We start from the raw sequence: 16,850 nt of genomic DNA on the forward strand, positions 1-16,850 counted from the left end.
ACATAACTGATAAATATATGTGTTTACTATATTTTCAGGACATTTGCCTTTTATTCATCTGGTGTAAATATATTTTTGTAACCATGGGTTTTAAGACGGTAATGATAAAGGCACTAATTCTCTCACACATATATAAAACCATAATAAGATGCCTCTTGCAAGATTGATTAACATGTTGGCATTAATCAGTGAAAAAGCACAGGACTGAACGTCAATATAGTCAAGTTGGGCCTGCAAAAAATGTTATACGGCGGAGTGGAGTGTTCCTGTTCAGGGTGCTAGCCCTTTTCTGTTCACGTAGTTCTCAAACTCGCCTTGAAAACTGCTGAGCATCTTTGTGGATCACTTCATGGTTTTTCTCCCTGCTCTAGCAATTGTAATATGCTGCCCTAGATGCTGCATGGTTTTTAATTGTATTTTATTGCTTATTTTATTTTTGATGTATTGTACAAAATCCTTCCTATCACTACTGATTCATCTGGCCCTTCTAAACAAGTGAGAAGCGAATGGAGGAGGAATTGCTTCCACCCAGGGCCATTCTCATCCATAGGGGCTGGTGGCGTGGCGCACCAGGGCGCCAGGCCCCCCAGGGGCGCCCCCGCGAGCCCGCCGGCATACCGGGCTCCCCCTCCCCAACCCGCCCCCACAGGCGGGTGGGCACTTGCGTGCTGGTGGGCGGGCGGGCTGCAAGCCGTGCGCCCTCGCCTCCCGGAGCCCCAGCTGGAGCGCTGGAGCAGCGTGGGGCTTTGCGCGCCCTTCCAGCACTCCAGCTGGGGCTCCGGGAGGCGAGGGCGGACGGCTTGCAGCCCGCCCGCCCCTCATCCCCTGCCCGGCAGCGCGCGAGCGCCCGCTCCAACGCCACGCCCCTCATCCCCCGCTCGCCCACCCCCCCTCCTGAGGGGCGGCCAGCGCGGGAGGGAGGCGGGCGGAGAGGCGGCAGGCCGGGGGCGCTGAGGGATCGGCACGCCATGGTGGCCGATCCCTCTAAGACGGCCCTGCTTCCACCCACCTTGTTCTCTCCTTTTGGACAGCTCTACAGGTGGAGGCCAATGGAGAGGGCAAGTTGATGAACAGTGATGACAGACAGCTGAAAGAGGTGGCCCCACTCAGACAAGGGGACTACAGTGGACAACTTCTTATCCAAGGACCCCAACAGCTGGAGCTCTGTGACATGAGCTTTGCGTGTACATTTCCACTTTGAGGGATCAGGTTGTATCATCCCCTAGTTAATCTCATCACAGCCTCATAAACTGTTTGATAAAGTCTTGATGTTCTTCTCCCTACAGAAAATGAAAATTCTTGGATATCCAATCAAATGTATTGGGTTCATGAACTTGGACTCTTTTTTTTTTTTTTGGTAATACACATGAGTGTGTGCATATATAGATAACATTTCTGCTATTACTGTGGAGTGCATTGCAAGCACATACATCAAAGGAAAGGCTTTTGTAACATGTACTTGGAAATCATAAAGTCAGTAACCCACTGAAATCAAAATGTTATATTGTCAAAAAGCCAGTTCATTCTTTATGTATAGAGGAAGTAAGTCTCTGATCCTCTATTCCAGTGCAATTTTCTTCCATTTCAGTAAGGTTTTCAGAAGAAGCTGCCTGCATCAGTCGTCTTTGAAATGAATGGGAGTTTTACAAATTCACTTCAATGGGGCTTGTACAGGACAACTTCCCAGTAAATTGGGGGCATAGTACTTTGAGACTGCATCACACAATTGAACCTTTCATTTCCGTGAAGTTTTTTTTCAGTGTATACTGCACTGACTTAGTGCTTGGAAAACTGGGTATGAAGCTTCCCAAAAATTAAACCAAGGATAAGAACAATAATTGACACTACCGTAAGAACTTTGCATGATCTCACCACCTCCTATGACAATATTCATATTAAGTTAACCTCTTTCTCAAGTTAGTCATCCTTAATAATTGCCCTTCAGTAGTGTGTTGTTGTTTTTTATAGACCAGTATAAGTACAATTCAGCTGAAGTCAATAGTAGTTTCCACACTGATGGAGCCAGTCTTGTTGAATAAGAGAAGGCTGGACATTAAGAGATTTGAGTAGAAATCATTGCATAGCTGTGGGCTCAGTTGCTGATGTTGACAAATCACCCATCTCTCAGGCTCCTCAGGGAAACAGAAGCAACCATTTGCCAAGTTCTTGGTTATGTATAGCTAGTTCTACATACACAAGCCATATATCCAGGGCCCTTTGCAGACATTAAAATGAACATGGTTAGATTGTGGATGGAGTTTGCCAACTCCAGTCTATGAGGTCTGATACTGAATGCCTAGAGAGGATATAGATAAGTTATTGGTGCTCTCTATGATGTCAGAAGCACCTGCCAATAGGCATTTGTAAAATTATTATTATTGTTGTTTATACCCTGCCCATCTGGCTGGGTTTCCCCAGCCATTCTGGGCAGCTTCCAGCAATATATAAAAAAATAAAATGTCAGACATTAAAAACTTCCCTGAACACGGCTCCCTTCAGATGTTTCCTAAAAGTTGTTTAATTCTTTATCTCCCCAACATCTGATGGGAGGGTGTTCCGCAGGAGGGTGCCACTGCCGAGAAGGCCCTCTGCCTGGTTGGTACAATGGCGAGTCATCAAAGCACTCACAGTTGTAACAGAAGTTCTAGTGGTAGGATAAGGCATGTAGACATTATGCAAATGTATGTGGCATAGAAATGGGCTGTTTTGGAGGCTGCTTATTCCTCACCTTAGCCCTGAACACCTAGGTGTCATTGGTAACTGGAACACTTATCCCAGTTTTAACTCCGATATTAAACTCATCATACAGACACTTTGAATAATGTCAATATCCTCGGAGGTTATTTATTTCACACCAATATGCCCCTGATGTCACCAACTGGTAGTAATTAATTCAGATTGCAGATATTTGCCTTATTGCTGAGTGTTATCCCTGTCACTCTGTAAATCTCAATGAACCTAGGATTGAACCTATGAACACATAGGGACTTCAAATTAAACATGCACAGCATTGTGCTGCATGCCTTTCAATTCCTTTCCACACTACATTCCCAAATGAACATTTTCCCAGGAGCTTAACCAAGCAATAGACATAATTGCAATCTTTAGCAAATCCTGCTAAGTGGAGTCTGGCAGAAAACAGACTCACTTAAATAAGAAGAGATTTATTAATCAATATAGACAGGAGAACATATATTTCCAGTGGAAAAAAATAAAAGAAAGATAAAAAGAAAATGTTTTTTTCTAGAACAGAATCAAAGCATGCAGCTGTATCTTTTCATGGGTGCATGTAATTCAAAACCAGCTTCTGAAGTTAAAAGCCAAGACCAGTTTCTATTAAGTGATAATGACATGGCAACAGCAGCATGGTCAAAATTGCAACATTGGAAATGCAGCTAATACACCTTCCACCAACTGAAACCCAATTGCAGCAATGTTTGCTCTACCTTTGTTTGCGGTTTTTAAAAACTTATTTGTAAATAAGTACTTTGGTTCAAGATTATGCAGATAAACGGACCAATAATCAATTGTCGAATGAATGGACAGTTTCTGCACTGGAGCCTGCTCTGCCATGTGTCAAAGAACAGGAAGAGATATCCCTTCTGAAGAAATGCAATAGGACAGACTCACAGGAATTCATCATATGAGGGGAAAAGGAAGCTATGAAGCTCACTCTTTGAAATTTCCCTTGTCAGTTTGGGGAAGAAGATGTTTATCACATCCACTCCCATCTGTTAATGCTGTCAGTTTTCATACCTGACTGAGCTCAACAGCAAAGTACTGCTACAGTAGACTAATTCCTGCTAAGTTACTAACCATATGATGTCATGCTGTGGTGTACAGTCTTGAGAAATTCGGCACAATATACCTTTTAGTGAGGTACACAAGTATATTCCCCACCTCAAACCCCCACTCAGCACTCTTCATCTGATCTGGCCAAGAAGAGATTAAAAGCATCTGCTTCTGTTTTCAACCAACTGCTGATTATCATTTTATTTTAACTGGGAATTTGGTTAGTTTTCACTATGGCTCATCCCTGCAGATGCTGCTGTACAACAACACATCATCATTGACTGTTGGACATGCTGGCTGGAGCCAATGGGAGTTAAAGCGCAACAACATCTGTTGGGCTATAGGTTTCCCATCCCTAGTTTATCTGAAGCCAGGATCAGAAACTATTATTTGCTCTCAGTTTGCTTGGACAAATCATGTTTTAAAATAACCAAAGTCATTATATGGACAAAACAAATTATGAATAGTTGTAAATGGAAGCGGACGTTTCCCATCATCATCTTCTCACAGCCACACTGAAGAGCGAGAAGGAATGGGGCAGCAAGCTTGTGATGCAACACTAGGCTATGGTTTTGTATTATGTCCATGCTTCTTTCTAGGTTCTGGAGTGCAGAGATTCAAGCTATCAACCTGATAGCTCCTTACTTTAGTGCTACATCAGAAGAGTTAGTGCAACCCTGGGACCCTAACTTAAGTTGCTACAAGTGTTCATGTTCCAGTGTTTCTCCTATAATTTCTGTGTAGCACAGATGAGCCATAGCAGGGTCTTTGTATCACTCTTGAGTGGATTGAAGAAGAACAGGAAAAACACAGAGCCCCTTTCTGCCTTCTTGCACAATACAGCTGCATAGAAACCATAAGGGTCAGTGTTAATTGTGCATTACTACATGAAAAAGTACAGATTTTCCAGCTAGCCAGCTAAGAATGCTCCTTAAGAATGAAATCAGGCTTCAGATGCAGCACAGCAATTTAAGCTGAATTAGGGCTGCTGGGCTGCCATTTTCATCTTTCATAATCTGATATAGTTTCCACAACAATTTCAGTGCAATAATTAAGTGTAACTAGTTCAGAGATTGCATCCTAAGCCCCTCTTGATGTGCATTCTCTAAAGCAGCTCACACACTGTTGAACATATTCCCATTACGCATCAAGCTTCCATTTAATCACAAAGAGGAGCTCATTGACTTTACAAGGATTATTCATGTAGGTACAGTGCATACGAGTTCTCAGGATCAAGGTTAGATAGGATGCAAGTGAAGGCCTTTCAGGAACAACACCCAAGATAACCCTTTGGCAGATTATGGGCTCTTTCCATTACTTATGTTTGCATGTAGGTTATTGCAGAACAGTGTCTAGTATGGACAGTTTCCCATGGCTGATCTCAGAAACATTATTCTTATTCTTATTTATTGAATTTATATACCGCCCTTCACCCAGAGGTCTCAGAGGTTCACAGAAACATGGCTGTATGAGGATTATTGCTGCTTTTAATTTTTAATGCATATGTCCCTGCAGCATTTCCCCCCCCCCTTTATTATATTGCTACTGCACTGTGCTATTCAGACTGGAGGAGGTATAGGCATTTTCCTGAACAAAAAACAGTTACGTACTCACAAAAGAAAGATATGAAATACTCAGCATCGTCAAGTCCCACTTGACTTGCAAGGAACATCTTGTCTGTTTTGTAGGAGAGAGATCCTATCAGCATGAGAACAATTTTTCCTGGAGCTTAATTCAAATTATACAGCCATATGCCTATGGATATAACTGAATTCCTTTACATTTAATAGGCCTTTTTTTCCACAGTTACAAAGCATTAAATCTCTTAGATAGTTGCAAAGTTTCCTGGTTAAAGTACAAACTTAACACGCATCTGTTAGCCACTTTGTTACGCAAGTTCAGTCAGCAAAAAGAAACATGTTTGGGAATCCTGCTTGAGTCATGAATTCTTCTTGTTGCTTTCCCCCAGTTGTATGCTTCCCTTTCTTTTGATACTTTGTATTCACTGTCTCACTTGACTGACACAAGAAGCCCACTATGGGAAGAAACACTTCCTCTGAACTTTGCCTGGTTTCCATGGAGCAAAGTTTTCCCTTTAATTCTCTCTCCAGTAAACTGCACACATGTGCAGCCTTTGTGGTGTATTTCTGCCAAGTAATCAGTATCAGTGACAGAACTGACACACCATCACGCCAATGGGTCAACAATACTATACAATTTTTAGCTCCAACTCTTTGTTCAGATTCAAAGAAACACTTTCTGGCTTGCTCCTTCAAGTCAAGTCACACTGTTTCTTGGGTGCCATTATTTTTTTTACAAAGAATAACCACACTAGCTTCAAATCCCCTGTCAGCAAGTATTTTAAATGCTGTATCTTTTATTCAAGGTTGTTCTTTGTTAAATAGGGAGAAACCACCAACATTCCCCTAGTTTGACACCCAGAAGAACTTGATGTGAAGTACGAGCACTTCAGAGTTAGACTGAATGGAACCACCAGAACATAGTTGACTCAGAATTAATGTAAACTAACACCCTCTAACCTACTTGCTCTCATACACATAAACACACTTCTGTACTTCATTAATACTGGGGGGCAGGGCAGGGGATTCACAAACAAGAGATTTGCCACATCAAATTATATGGAAGTGGTCCACACAAACACACCTGGAATTCAATGGGGAGGAGGAGGGAAATTAACCCTTTACTGCTCCATTCTTGCAAATGACAAAAAAGGGTTACAAATGCAAGGGGTGGGGGTAGACATCCATATAGAGTGGTCTCCGAACCAAAGATAACCTGAAAAGGGAACCCTATTGGAAATTCAGGGGGAACAAAACTCTTACTTTTTCAGGGCTGAGTGCTGAAGAGTGCAACTCACCTTTAAAAACAAAAAACCACACGCGCACACAACCAACCAAACTTCTTTTGCTCGTTCTGTCTATTTCTCAGACCTTCTGAGTAGCTGCTTTTGGAAAGTGGGGGGGGGGGGGGAGGTGGCAACTGATCCAAGAAACACGAGGAAAGAGAAAGCCAGGAGGCAATCCATAGACGACACAAACACCTCCCAAGAAACAGGGACCGACCAGAGCTGAGGGATGGGGAGAGGCAAGAGGTCAGTTGCGTGCACTGCAGCCAGCCAGCCTCTCAGCAGCGCGGGGCTACGAGTGTGCCCTGTAACCACAGCACACTGCGGACCTGGGCAAGCGCTTCAGCAGGTAACAAGTCAAGCTTTCCAAGTCATGTGAAGGATATAGACATAGACACACACACACACACAGAGAGAGAGAGAGAGAGAGAGAGAAATATATGCATAGAAGAATTATTGCCGACTGATTTTTCTCACAGCGTGGTTATGGGGCGTGGGTGCCTTACCCCATTTTCATCACTGTGCGTGCGATTTGTTATTTTAAAAAGGGGGTGGTGTATTTCGTGCATAAAAGCCAGCAAGGCAGATTTCCCCTGTGTAAAACAAATGCACACCCAAGCCCCGCCGTTCTGGGCCCCCGCCCCCCTCTCTCCCGACACTCACCGATCCGGAGCACTTGCTGGGAAGTCTGGGGGACGCCTAGGCAAAGGTAGAGCAGGAGGAAGAAGAGTCCTGCGCCGGCCTCCATCGCGGAGTGCCTCGGCTCGCAGCAAAGGGGTCTCTCCATCTTCTTCACTCCTCGCCTGGATTCATGCTTCAGCCTCTCGGCCCCGCTTATGCTCGCCCCTCATGCAGAAGCTGCTGCTCCCACTCGGGCAGGATCGCGATCCCTCATTCTTGCTCGGGGTTTTGTTTCATCCTGGTAAGGAGCGGCGTGGTGGGTGCTTCGGGGGGGGTGCAGGGGGTCGGATCGCGGCGTGTGTGTGTGAGGGGGGTTATATTTACACCATGAAGATCTGCCGATCTTGCTGCTTGAGGGGATCCACTACGATCTCTCCCGTCGTCTCCCACCCACGCCACTTTCTCCCCCTTTTAGTCCATCACGCTACCCCTCTGCATCCAACAGCCGTCGGGGGTGCTAAGTGTGTGTGTGGTGGGGGTGGGGTGGGGTGGGGAAGGAAGGAAGGTTTCCTCCCAGAGATCAGCGAAGCGGTTCGTGAGGTTGGAAAGTTGCCGCTCGAAATGGCCGGCGACGCGGCTCCCTCATGAGACCTGCCGCCAAGTGCGAAAGTGTCCCTCGGGAGAAAAGACGCGCGAGCGGGGGAAAGATCCGGGCTGGAGCGGTAGGGGAAGCGGGAAGGTCCCCTGGCCGAGGCGGATCTCCAGCAGATGGGAGCGGGGACAGAGGCGCAGCTTCTCCGTGCGCGCCTGCCTCTCTCCCTCCGTCTCTCTCTCTCTCTTTCTTTCCCCGCACAAACTAAACTACTTTGGGCGCCTTCGCTCCAGCATTGAGTCTCTGCTCGCCGCCTGATGATCCCGGCAAAGCTCCTCTCCGCATTGGCCGGCGCTGCTCTCGGGGCTCATTAAAGGGGACACTGTCAACTCGAAGCCGATCAATTGGACGGAAAATGAACGAAAATCCTTTGGTGACGTCAGAAGGCGCAGCTCTCCTCTCTGGCCCACCCGCTTGGCACGTCTCTCCTGCCCCTTCGTCGGCTTCTTCTACCGAATCAAATGCTGAACATCTACTGAGCCGGGGTCCCTCGGGGGCCGCTGCCAAGACTCAGCTCGGGGCATGCGGAGATTGGATGATACAGTGCCGCTGAGCATATGCAGAGTGCCTTTCGCTCGCCGCTAATTGCAGGCTCAACCCGATTCGGAAACGCAGCTTAGAGGTTGCGGGGCTAAGCAGCGAGACTAAAAACTCTCCCTTCCCGAGGGTTACTTTACTCAGCCCAGCAAGCTTCCCGGGGTGTAAGTGGCGCGTGTTGAGGGCGCTCAGCGTGGCAGAGCCTGCAGCCACGCCCTCAATAAAACTGCAGGGCCTGCGTTGATACATTTATATAGGGATCAGCTGAGAGTCATGATTGGGAGGGGGAGCCAGGTGCTTGAAAAGTATGGCCTGAACCCAGCTATAGAATTGTGACGGGCTTCACTTTATTACTTCCCTTATGCTGGCTGGTATGTCACGATCATAGTAAAAACCTGAAAGGCTCATTCACTTGCCAGAGTAAGGACAGTCCATCAGTTGTGCAGGTGCACCTGCAGATGACTTCATCGCTCCTGCTGGGCGGGGGGGGGGGTCCAGAGACGACTTTCAGCCACCAACACCTCATATCCAGCAAGAAACCCTTTTTTAATAGACCATGGGACCCTGTTCCTTGCCAGGAACCACAAGTGGCCATGCTAGACGATTGGCCAACGGGAGGAGAGTCAATGACAGGCAGAGCCACCTCCTTCCTACAAGTAGCAACGGGGAAACCGAGGAAGTTGGCAGGCAGGGGTACCAACGTGAATAAAATATGGGGGCGCAGGTAAGCCCCACCCCATGCAATCAATCACAAGATGTGGTACACACCATTTGAATGGGAATGCCCATCACCTTTGGGGAGGTGCACTAAGTAAGAGGACAGGCAGGTGAGGGGCTGGCTGAGGTTGGTGAGGCAGTGCTCCTGGACGGATGGTTAAAGGTAAAGGGACCCCTGACCATTAGGTCCAGTCACAGATGACTCTGGGGTTGTGGCGCTCATCTCGCTTTATTGGCCGAGGGAGCCGGCGTACAGCTTCTGGGTCATGTGGCCAGCATGACTAAGCCGCTTCTGGCGAACCAGAGCAGCGCACAGAAACGCTGTTTACCTTCCCACCGGAGCAGTACCTATTTATCTACTTGCACTTTTTGGGGTGCTTTCTAACTTCTAGGTGGGCAGGAACAGGGACCGAGCAATGGGAGCTCATCCCTTCATGGGGATTCGAACCGCTGACCTTCTGATCGACAAGCCCTAGGCTCTGTGGTTTATCCCACAGCACCACCCACATCCCGGACGGACAGTTAAGTCAAAGACCACTATGGAGTGCAGTGCTCATCTCAAACCTCCACTGCATTTTGCTGCCTGCTGCTTGGCATTCCCACACAGGCCAAACCATGGCTTGGGTTTCTGGTGGGCAAAGCAATTACCCTTTTTCACTACCGCATTAGTGGTAACCTCCTGAATCCACTAGTAAATTTCTGGAGTGCACCTGTTTTCAGCTTGTGCCAAGCTATGGTCTGGATTGCTTCTCACAGGCCATATTTGTTCTAGTTGCAGTGAGTCCCTGTATGTTCTCCATGGAGAACATACCAAAGCAATCCTCGTGCAACCATAGATTTCCTAATGAGCAGGGTTTATTCAGAATTAGCTTACTGGAGACTGAAAATATAAGATACAAATCGGGCTTCAAGATGTGGGGAGTTCTGGCTTGCCATGATCAGTTCCCTGCAACGCAGCATTTAAAAACCTAATTTACAAGCACTTCGCAAGGAATTTACCTGTGAATTCCATGAAAATATGAATCAAAGGCAGCAGCATTCATGTGGGGCCCGCCAATATCTTGTCGTCTCCACTGACAGGATATGACTGAATGATGATTAACAAGTTTTATTTCCACTGCTCTCCTGACTTGATTCATAATGGGGATGCATGGACAAGTATCAATTTAAAAGTCAGTCACCATACTATCCACTTCATTGACATAAGGCAATGTTTCTCAAGCAGAAAATTACAAAATGGAAATGGAAAATGCACTGGCTGTACTAGTAACTTATTTTACTCCTAAAAAATCATGTAAATGCTTTTTCACACAGGAAGCAAAGTACAAGAAAATGAACAAGTATAACAAAACATAGTATATTTGTTACTGCCAGCTACTGAATTCATGTATGATATAAATTTTCAAAAGTAAACACTAGACTATTCAAATGCTACAAAAAGGCTTTGATTGGGGTTTAAACTGTATTACTATGCTAGGCTGTACCAATTATGGATGATGTGAGGATTTAAAATTTTACCGACAGTAACCTTAGGCATAAGTCTTGCTTAACTTTTAAGTACTGGCTTTGTTATGGCAGGGGGTAGAAAAACACACTGTAAATCAAAATAGACTCTGTGTGAAAGGTACAGGCAATATTTGCAAATTTGTTTTAAAAGAGAATGTCATCCGTTCTTATCATTATGGCTCTCCTGGATATTTTTAGCCTCTGGACCTCTTGAGTCAACAGTTCAGAATTCACATCAGTTCTTGAATTAGTATTCAGTGGCAACACTATATTTCAGTGCACTTGGAGGACTGCATTGTCTGAAGTACCAGCCTAGGTTTCAGTTCACATCCAAATCATGTTCCCTGTTGCCTTTCTCTGGCCAGCATCCTGACATACCCTCAAATGAAACAAACAAGAGTCAAGAGGAAATCCCAGTTCTTTTCTGGCCAGTGCTCCCTTTCTGTGTCGAGCAGATTTCAGTGCCCAGAGCCTTTTGCATGTGAGATGTTGTTCAGAGCAGGCTGGCTGCCACATTTGCCTACTCATTCATTGCACTGCCAATATTTAATTCCGTGCATTAGTAAAATGCATTGGAATACTTTGAGAATGTTCTAAGCTCCAAAGGCACTCTGTGGCAAAACCACAATGCTTGCAAGCTGCTTACAATGTGGAACCGGCCAACTGCATGCAGAGCCTTTGCAGTAGTGGTTGCCAGGCATGCGTAGCACTGGCAGGGAGACTCTCTGTGTGATCAGTCCAGATGAATCTATTTCTCGACTGATGCTTGCAAACATTATGGCTCCCCTGCGAGCAGCACCAAACAAAAGCCCTTTTTCCCCAGGGCTGCAGCTTTTCATCAGTAGCTTAATCAACTAAATTGATAAGTTAATTGCTGGGGGACAGTTTTAATTGGTGGGGACAGGTGGTAATCAATTGGGTTGTGAGTTAAGGGCACACTTGCTTTAGCTACTTTGGTTCTGGTGTGCTATCATAATAGTAAATTAAAGGGGGGGGAATTAAGACAGTGTCTCCTTCTAACAGTGCTCTGGTCCATGGGGTCATAAAGAGTTGGACATGACTAAACGACTAAACAACAATTCCTTCTAACAATGCATAGCCGTCTTGTTTGTTAAACTGGAAGTTATTTAGGATCGTAGGGAGCTGCCTTATGCCAGGTCAGACACTGGTCCACTTTGCTCAGTATTGTCTTCAATGACTGGCAATGGCTCACCAGGATTTTAGACAGGGATCTCCTTAAGCCATACCTGGAGATGCTCAGAACAGAACTTGGGACCTTCAGCATGCAGTGCAGATGGTCTATCACTGAGCTGCAGCCCTCTCCTTATATTTCCTTTTATACCTCAATAAAGGCACTTTTATTGTTAGCTCGTGCTCCTTTGATGGTGAGAGAGTTCGGGGTTGGCGTAGGGTGTGATTGTTCATTAGTGGTTGGCTGCGGTGGTCTTTGGTTTCCTGCGTGAGTGGGGTGGGTGAGTGTTTTTGATCAGGTCAGCCATACTGATTTGTATGCTGTCGGTAGATTTTTGTCATTGTCCCCCCCTTTCTTCCTAATGTCTCAAAAAACGAAACTGATGTGTAAAAATGCCACATGGAAAAATACGAGAGAGATATTGCATATCCTTAATAAAAAAATAAAAATAAAGGCACTTTTATTGCCAACGGTCAAAATAATTGCACCATTATTTCCACATCTCCAAAGGTGCTTTGGGTTTTGTTTTTTAAACCCCATTTTGCATGGCTCATCATAATTTTTGGAACTGTAGAGGCTTTCATAAGTAGCTAGTGAAACAACATGGGGATCTTCTGCCTAAAGGAAAACATTAAAAAAATCTCACTGGACATGTCAGCCCATGGGTATACGTAGTGCAGGCCTCTGAATTCAGCCTCTGAAGTTTTGGTAATATGGAAATAAAATATGCAAACATATTTGAATGGAATGAATTGATTAACTAGCAGCACAATCCTGCACAGGTCTACTCAGAAGTCCTGCTGAGCTCTGAGGTTACTGTGCATTGGCTTGCAGCCGAAAAATATTAAATCAATTTGAACTGGACCCAAATGAACACACATAAATGTTATGCCTATTAGTAATGTCCCTTTATTTTAGAAATGGGAGCTTACTTGCAGCAACACAACCAATTATTTTAGGTTGCTTAAAATGTGTTGCTATTGTTGTTTTAAGTCATGTCAAAATTGCTACTGCAACTTGGCCTGTTATGGGAGTAAATTTGACTTATTGCAAGAATCCAGCTTAGGGTAGTCAAATGAAGGCTATTTATATGTCTTTCATTATAAACTTGATCCCTGTAGCTTTGATGTAGGACTGCTACTGGAGCGATCCTGAATGCATCTGTTCAGGCTAATGAGACAGACATTCACAGCTGAAGAATTCATGTCAGGCATTCCTCAGGCTACAATACCTACTCAACAAAGTGAAAGAGAAGATCAACAGGGCCAGACTGATATTCAGGAACCATCACCTACATGACAGACCTAGAAGATACACTACTTGTCACTTAGAATTCCCAGCTGAAAACTCTCAAATTTATTAGTGGCCAGCAAACTATTGTAAACAACAACATGCTTATTAATACAAAATATCACCTTTCAATATCTGTGGGTGGGGAGGGGAGAGAGAATGTATTGTTTCTAAGAAAGAAAATAAAATAAACAGCCCAAAATAAAGTGTGTTGAACCAGCTTCTAAATGCTTAGAATATAGCTCACCAAAAGCAAAAGCCACATCACTGCAACATTACTGGACACAATGTTGAACTGAACTATGGAACTGTTGAAACGATACAACAAGCAGATCGTTTCAAAAATATTTATGATGGGAAGTGTAACATTTACTTTAAATTGATCTAGAGTGTTTCTGTTGTGGGCATTACAGGTTTGGCTCACAATGTCCTAAAACACTGAACTTTTAGCAACCTTCCTTGTTGAACTTATTTTCAGCATTCACTTATTATCTTTATATATTCACTTGTTATTGATTTCTCCTTATACTTCTTCTTTCCTTACCTCAAGATTAATTTAGCATCTTGTATACACATCCACCCTGTCCTTTGTACCTTGTTTAGAATCAATATATGATTCTAAACAGTTTCCCCTCAGATCCCAATGCTTTCCAGACTTCTTAAAATCCGCCCCACTTCTTAGAAACATACACAATCTTCTGGCCCCAACCCAGAAATTCTAATTTATTGCCAATGCATACTGAGTTAATAATAATAATAATAATAATAATAATAATAATAATAATAATACTGGCCACAAATGTTATTACATTAACAGTGTTTGAGAGCCAACCCACTATTCTCTCCCCACCCCTCAGTGCTGAAAGAAAGAAAGAAAGAAAGAAAGAAAGAAAGAAAGATGTTTTCCTATAGAATTACTTCCCAGCTATGTCTGAATTAGATGTGTATGGAATAATATATGGTTATTTTTTTCCCTTCAAAACCCAAAGTTCCATAAATTACATTTTGTCATGACTAATGAGTCAACATCATTGGCAGTTTTGGGTTCTTGCAGTTATACGTGTACACTCTAAGCCAAGATTGGGAGCAGGAGCAAGATAAAGTCTGAGACTGCTAGTGGCAAGCAGCTGAGAAACCCATCCTAGAGGCAAAGAAGCAAGCAAAGCCAAAAGCAGTGACAAACCCTCATCAGCAACTGTGGAATCCTTTCAAGATCACAAGGGTGGGAGTGTAGTCAGGGCAGACCAAAGCCAGCAGCCAAACAATCAACTGGTTCAAAGGTGAAGGAATGACTATGATGCAGTGCAGCCAGAGAAGAGAAGACAGACTCAAGGCAGCGGGTGCAAGCAGTCAGAGTAGCAGGAATGTGATGAAGGGCAGGATGGACCAATGTGTGAACACCAGTTGTAGGAGGCATATGTAGGCAGCAGGGACACGGTTATGTAAAGGGTGCTGTCGGTGCCACTCCCTTCGCCACCTCCACTATCTCAAACCTGCAACTCGAATGGAGAGATAGAACTGCGTATCAATCTGCTAACTAGTTCAAGAGCTTCTGTGCTTGTTGTGTTTGTGATTCCTGATGAGCCAACATTATGTAATGGTTGGAGTGTTAAACTAGGTGCAGAGAGGGCTAGGCATCAAATCTTCAAGCAACCATAAAGTTGCCCATCGCTATCTCTCAGCCTAACTAACTTCACAGGATTGTGATTAAAAAAAATATGGGGAAGCACATACACCTGTTCACACACTGGTTTGAGCTTCTTGGAAGGACAATGAGCTAAACTTGCAATAAACAAACAAACAAATCCCAATGAAACAATTCTTTAAAGCAAGCAGCTTCCCTTAACCTCGCCTCACAATACCTAGTTCTTTCATTCTTCATTTGATCCCCCCCCCAAATAAAAACAGATAAAATTAGTAGTATATGGATTGATAATGGGCCGCACAGACTTCAGCTCTGTTGTTTGTTTTGTTTTATCCTTGACTTTGGATTAATTCACATTCTGTCCACTCTGTTGTGTTGCTGCATGAATGCGTTCAGTGCAGCTAGCTGATGACAATCTTGTTATTTGATCCTATAGAAACATTTCATTGTGTTTTCTGCACAAAATGAGACAGGATAATATATCTCAGTCAGGATAGCTTGTTTTTGCTGTATTGTGAATACATCTGTAAGTTAGTTGTCAGCATTGCCATCAACTGAAAATGGATGCTTTAGAATACTGTGTGATAGCTGGGATGGAGAAAAACTTGAGCCACTTTCTGCCCTCGTGCTTATTGTTAGGTACATGGATCAAACTTGAGGTCAGGGAAGGTCGACCGTATCTCTAGTAATGTTGTCAAGTGCACTGCCAGCCTTCCCCATAGATCACTTTGGACTTCTTGTGATTCTTAATTATCTTGAAGTGCAGATAATTGAAACAATCCATTTGATATAGGTCAAGTTCCTCCACTGTGACTATGATACATAATGCAGTGTTTTTAGCAATAAAAAATGCCTTTGCAAAAGTGAGAAATCAATCAACACAGTTATTTTTAATCCCTTGGACTGCTACAGACTTTCTGTGTAATGTTGAATAGCACCAATTCCTGATCTTCCCATGTTGGTTCAGGTGGTGTTTTTCTCACCTTGGGTAACATAAGCTCCACATCTGGTTCTGAATTTGACATTTTGGCATGAGGAGAAAAAGAAGTGGCAGTACTAATAATCGAGTGTTTCAAATAATAGCAAGGTGAAATGGTGGCATCTTTATTCTCCTCAGCTGTAAAACTGATATCTGAAATAGTATTTCCCTGTGTAAGGGACAGGGAACCTGTGAATCCTGCAGGTGTTTTTGGACTTCCAACACCCCTCAGCTCCAACCAGTGTATGGGCAGAGATGATGGGATTTGTAGTCTAGTGTTGTCCAGAGGGATACAGCTCCCCCAGCCCTCCTATGCTGTGTAAGGTAAGTGTAGTAGTGGGAATGGGATGGTGTCTAAATCGTATGTATGGATGAGGGCACCTGGAGCTTCCCTGACTGAAATTATCTGGATTGTTATTCCAGGCACTGTTCATAGAATCATAGAATCATAGAGTTGGAAGAGACCACAAGGGCCATCCAGTCCAACCCCCTGCCAAGCAGGAAACACCATCAAACCATTCCCACTGTTCTTCCAGCCCAGTTCTAAGAAAAGAAGCAGAAGTTAAAGAGCAAAGGGAAGGAAGGCAGGAAGGAAGGAAGCATCCCTTTGGATGTGATTGTGTTGTGAAGAATTATCAAAACAGCAGAGAGTATTATTGGCTGTTCACTCTCTACCTTAGAACGTATCTATACCATCTGTTGCCACAGAAAGGCACTAGATCTATCAAGAGACCCATCGCACCCTGGTCATTGTTTCTTTGAGCTTCTGCCATCAGGATGGAGATACAGAACAATGAAGGTGAGAACGAGCCGTCTCAAGAACAGCTTCTTTCCTAGAGCAATTTTGGCCTTAAATGGAAACTCTGGACTCTGAAGTCATCTTGTTTTATTTGTTATATTGTCCTGTATTGTGCTGTGTTTATTAGTATTTTTAAATTATGTGGAGTAAATTATATTTGAGTTGATAATAAAGATCTATTCTATTCTATTCTAATAAGCTTGATACTCAGTCCAAAGCTATGTCATATTTTAAAATGAAATTGTGGGTGTTTG

At 44.0% G+C, this 16,850-nt stretch overlaps 1 protein-coding gene across 1 annotated transcript in view; it reads right to left on the reverse strand.

Annotated features, from left to right (window-relative positions):
• The window catches only part of GRIK1 (glutamate ionotropic receptor kainate type subunit 1), a 166,379-nt gene extending 158,563 nt beyond the window's left edge, over nt 1-7,816 (reverse strand). The window contains 1 exon segment of the mRNA XM_033146899.1: nt 7,322-7,816. Coding sequence (XP_033002790.1) covers nt 7,322-7,445 — 124 coding nt within the window. The 5' untranslated portion in view covers nt 7,446-7,816.
• Between the last annotated feature and the right edge of the window lie 9,034 nt (nt 7,817-16,850).

Source organism: Lacerta agilis, chromosome 4 (genome assembly GCF_009819535.1).
Source record: "Lacerta agilis isolate rLacAgi1 chromosome 4, rLacAgi1.pri, whole genome shotgun sequence".
Classification (NCBI taxonomy): domain Eukaryota; kingdom Metazoa; phylum Chordata; class Lepidosauria; order Squamata; family Lacertidae; genus Lacerta; species Lacerta agilis.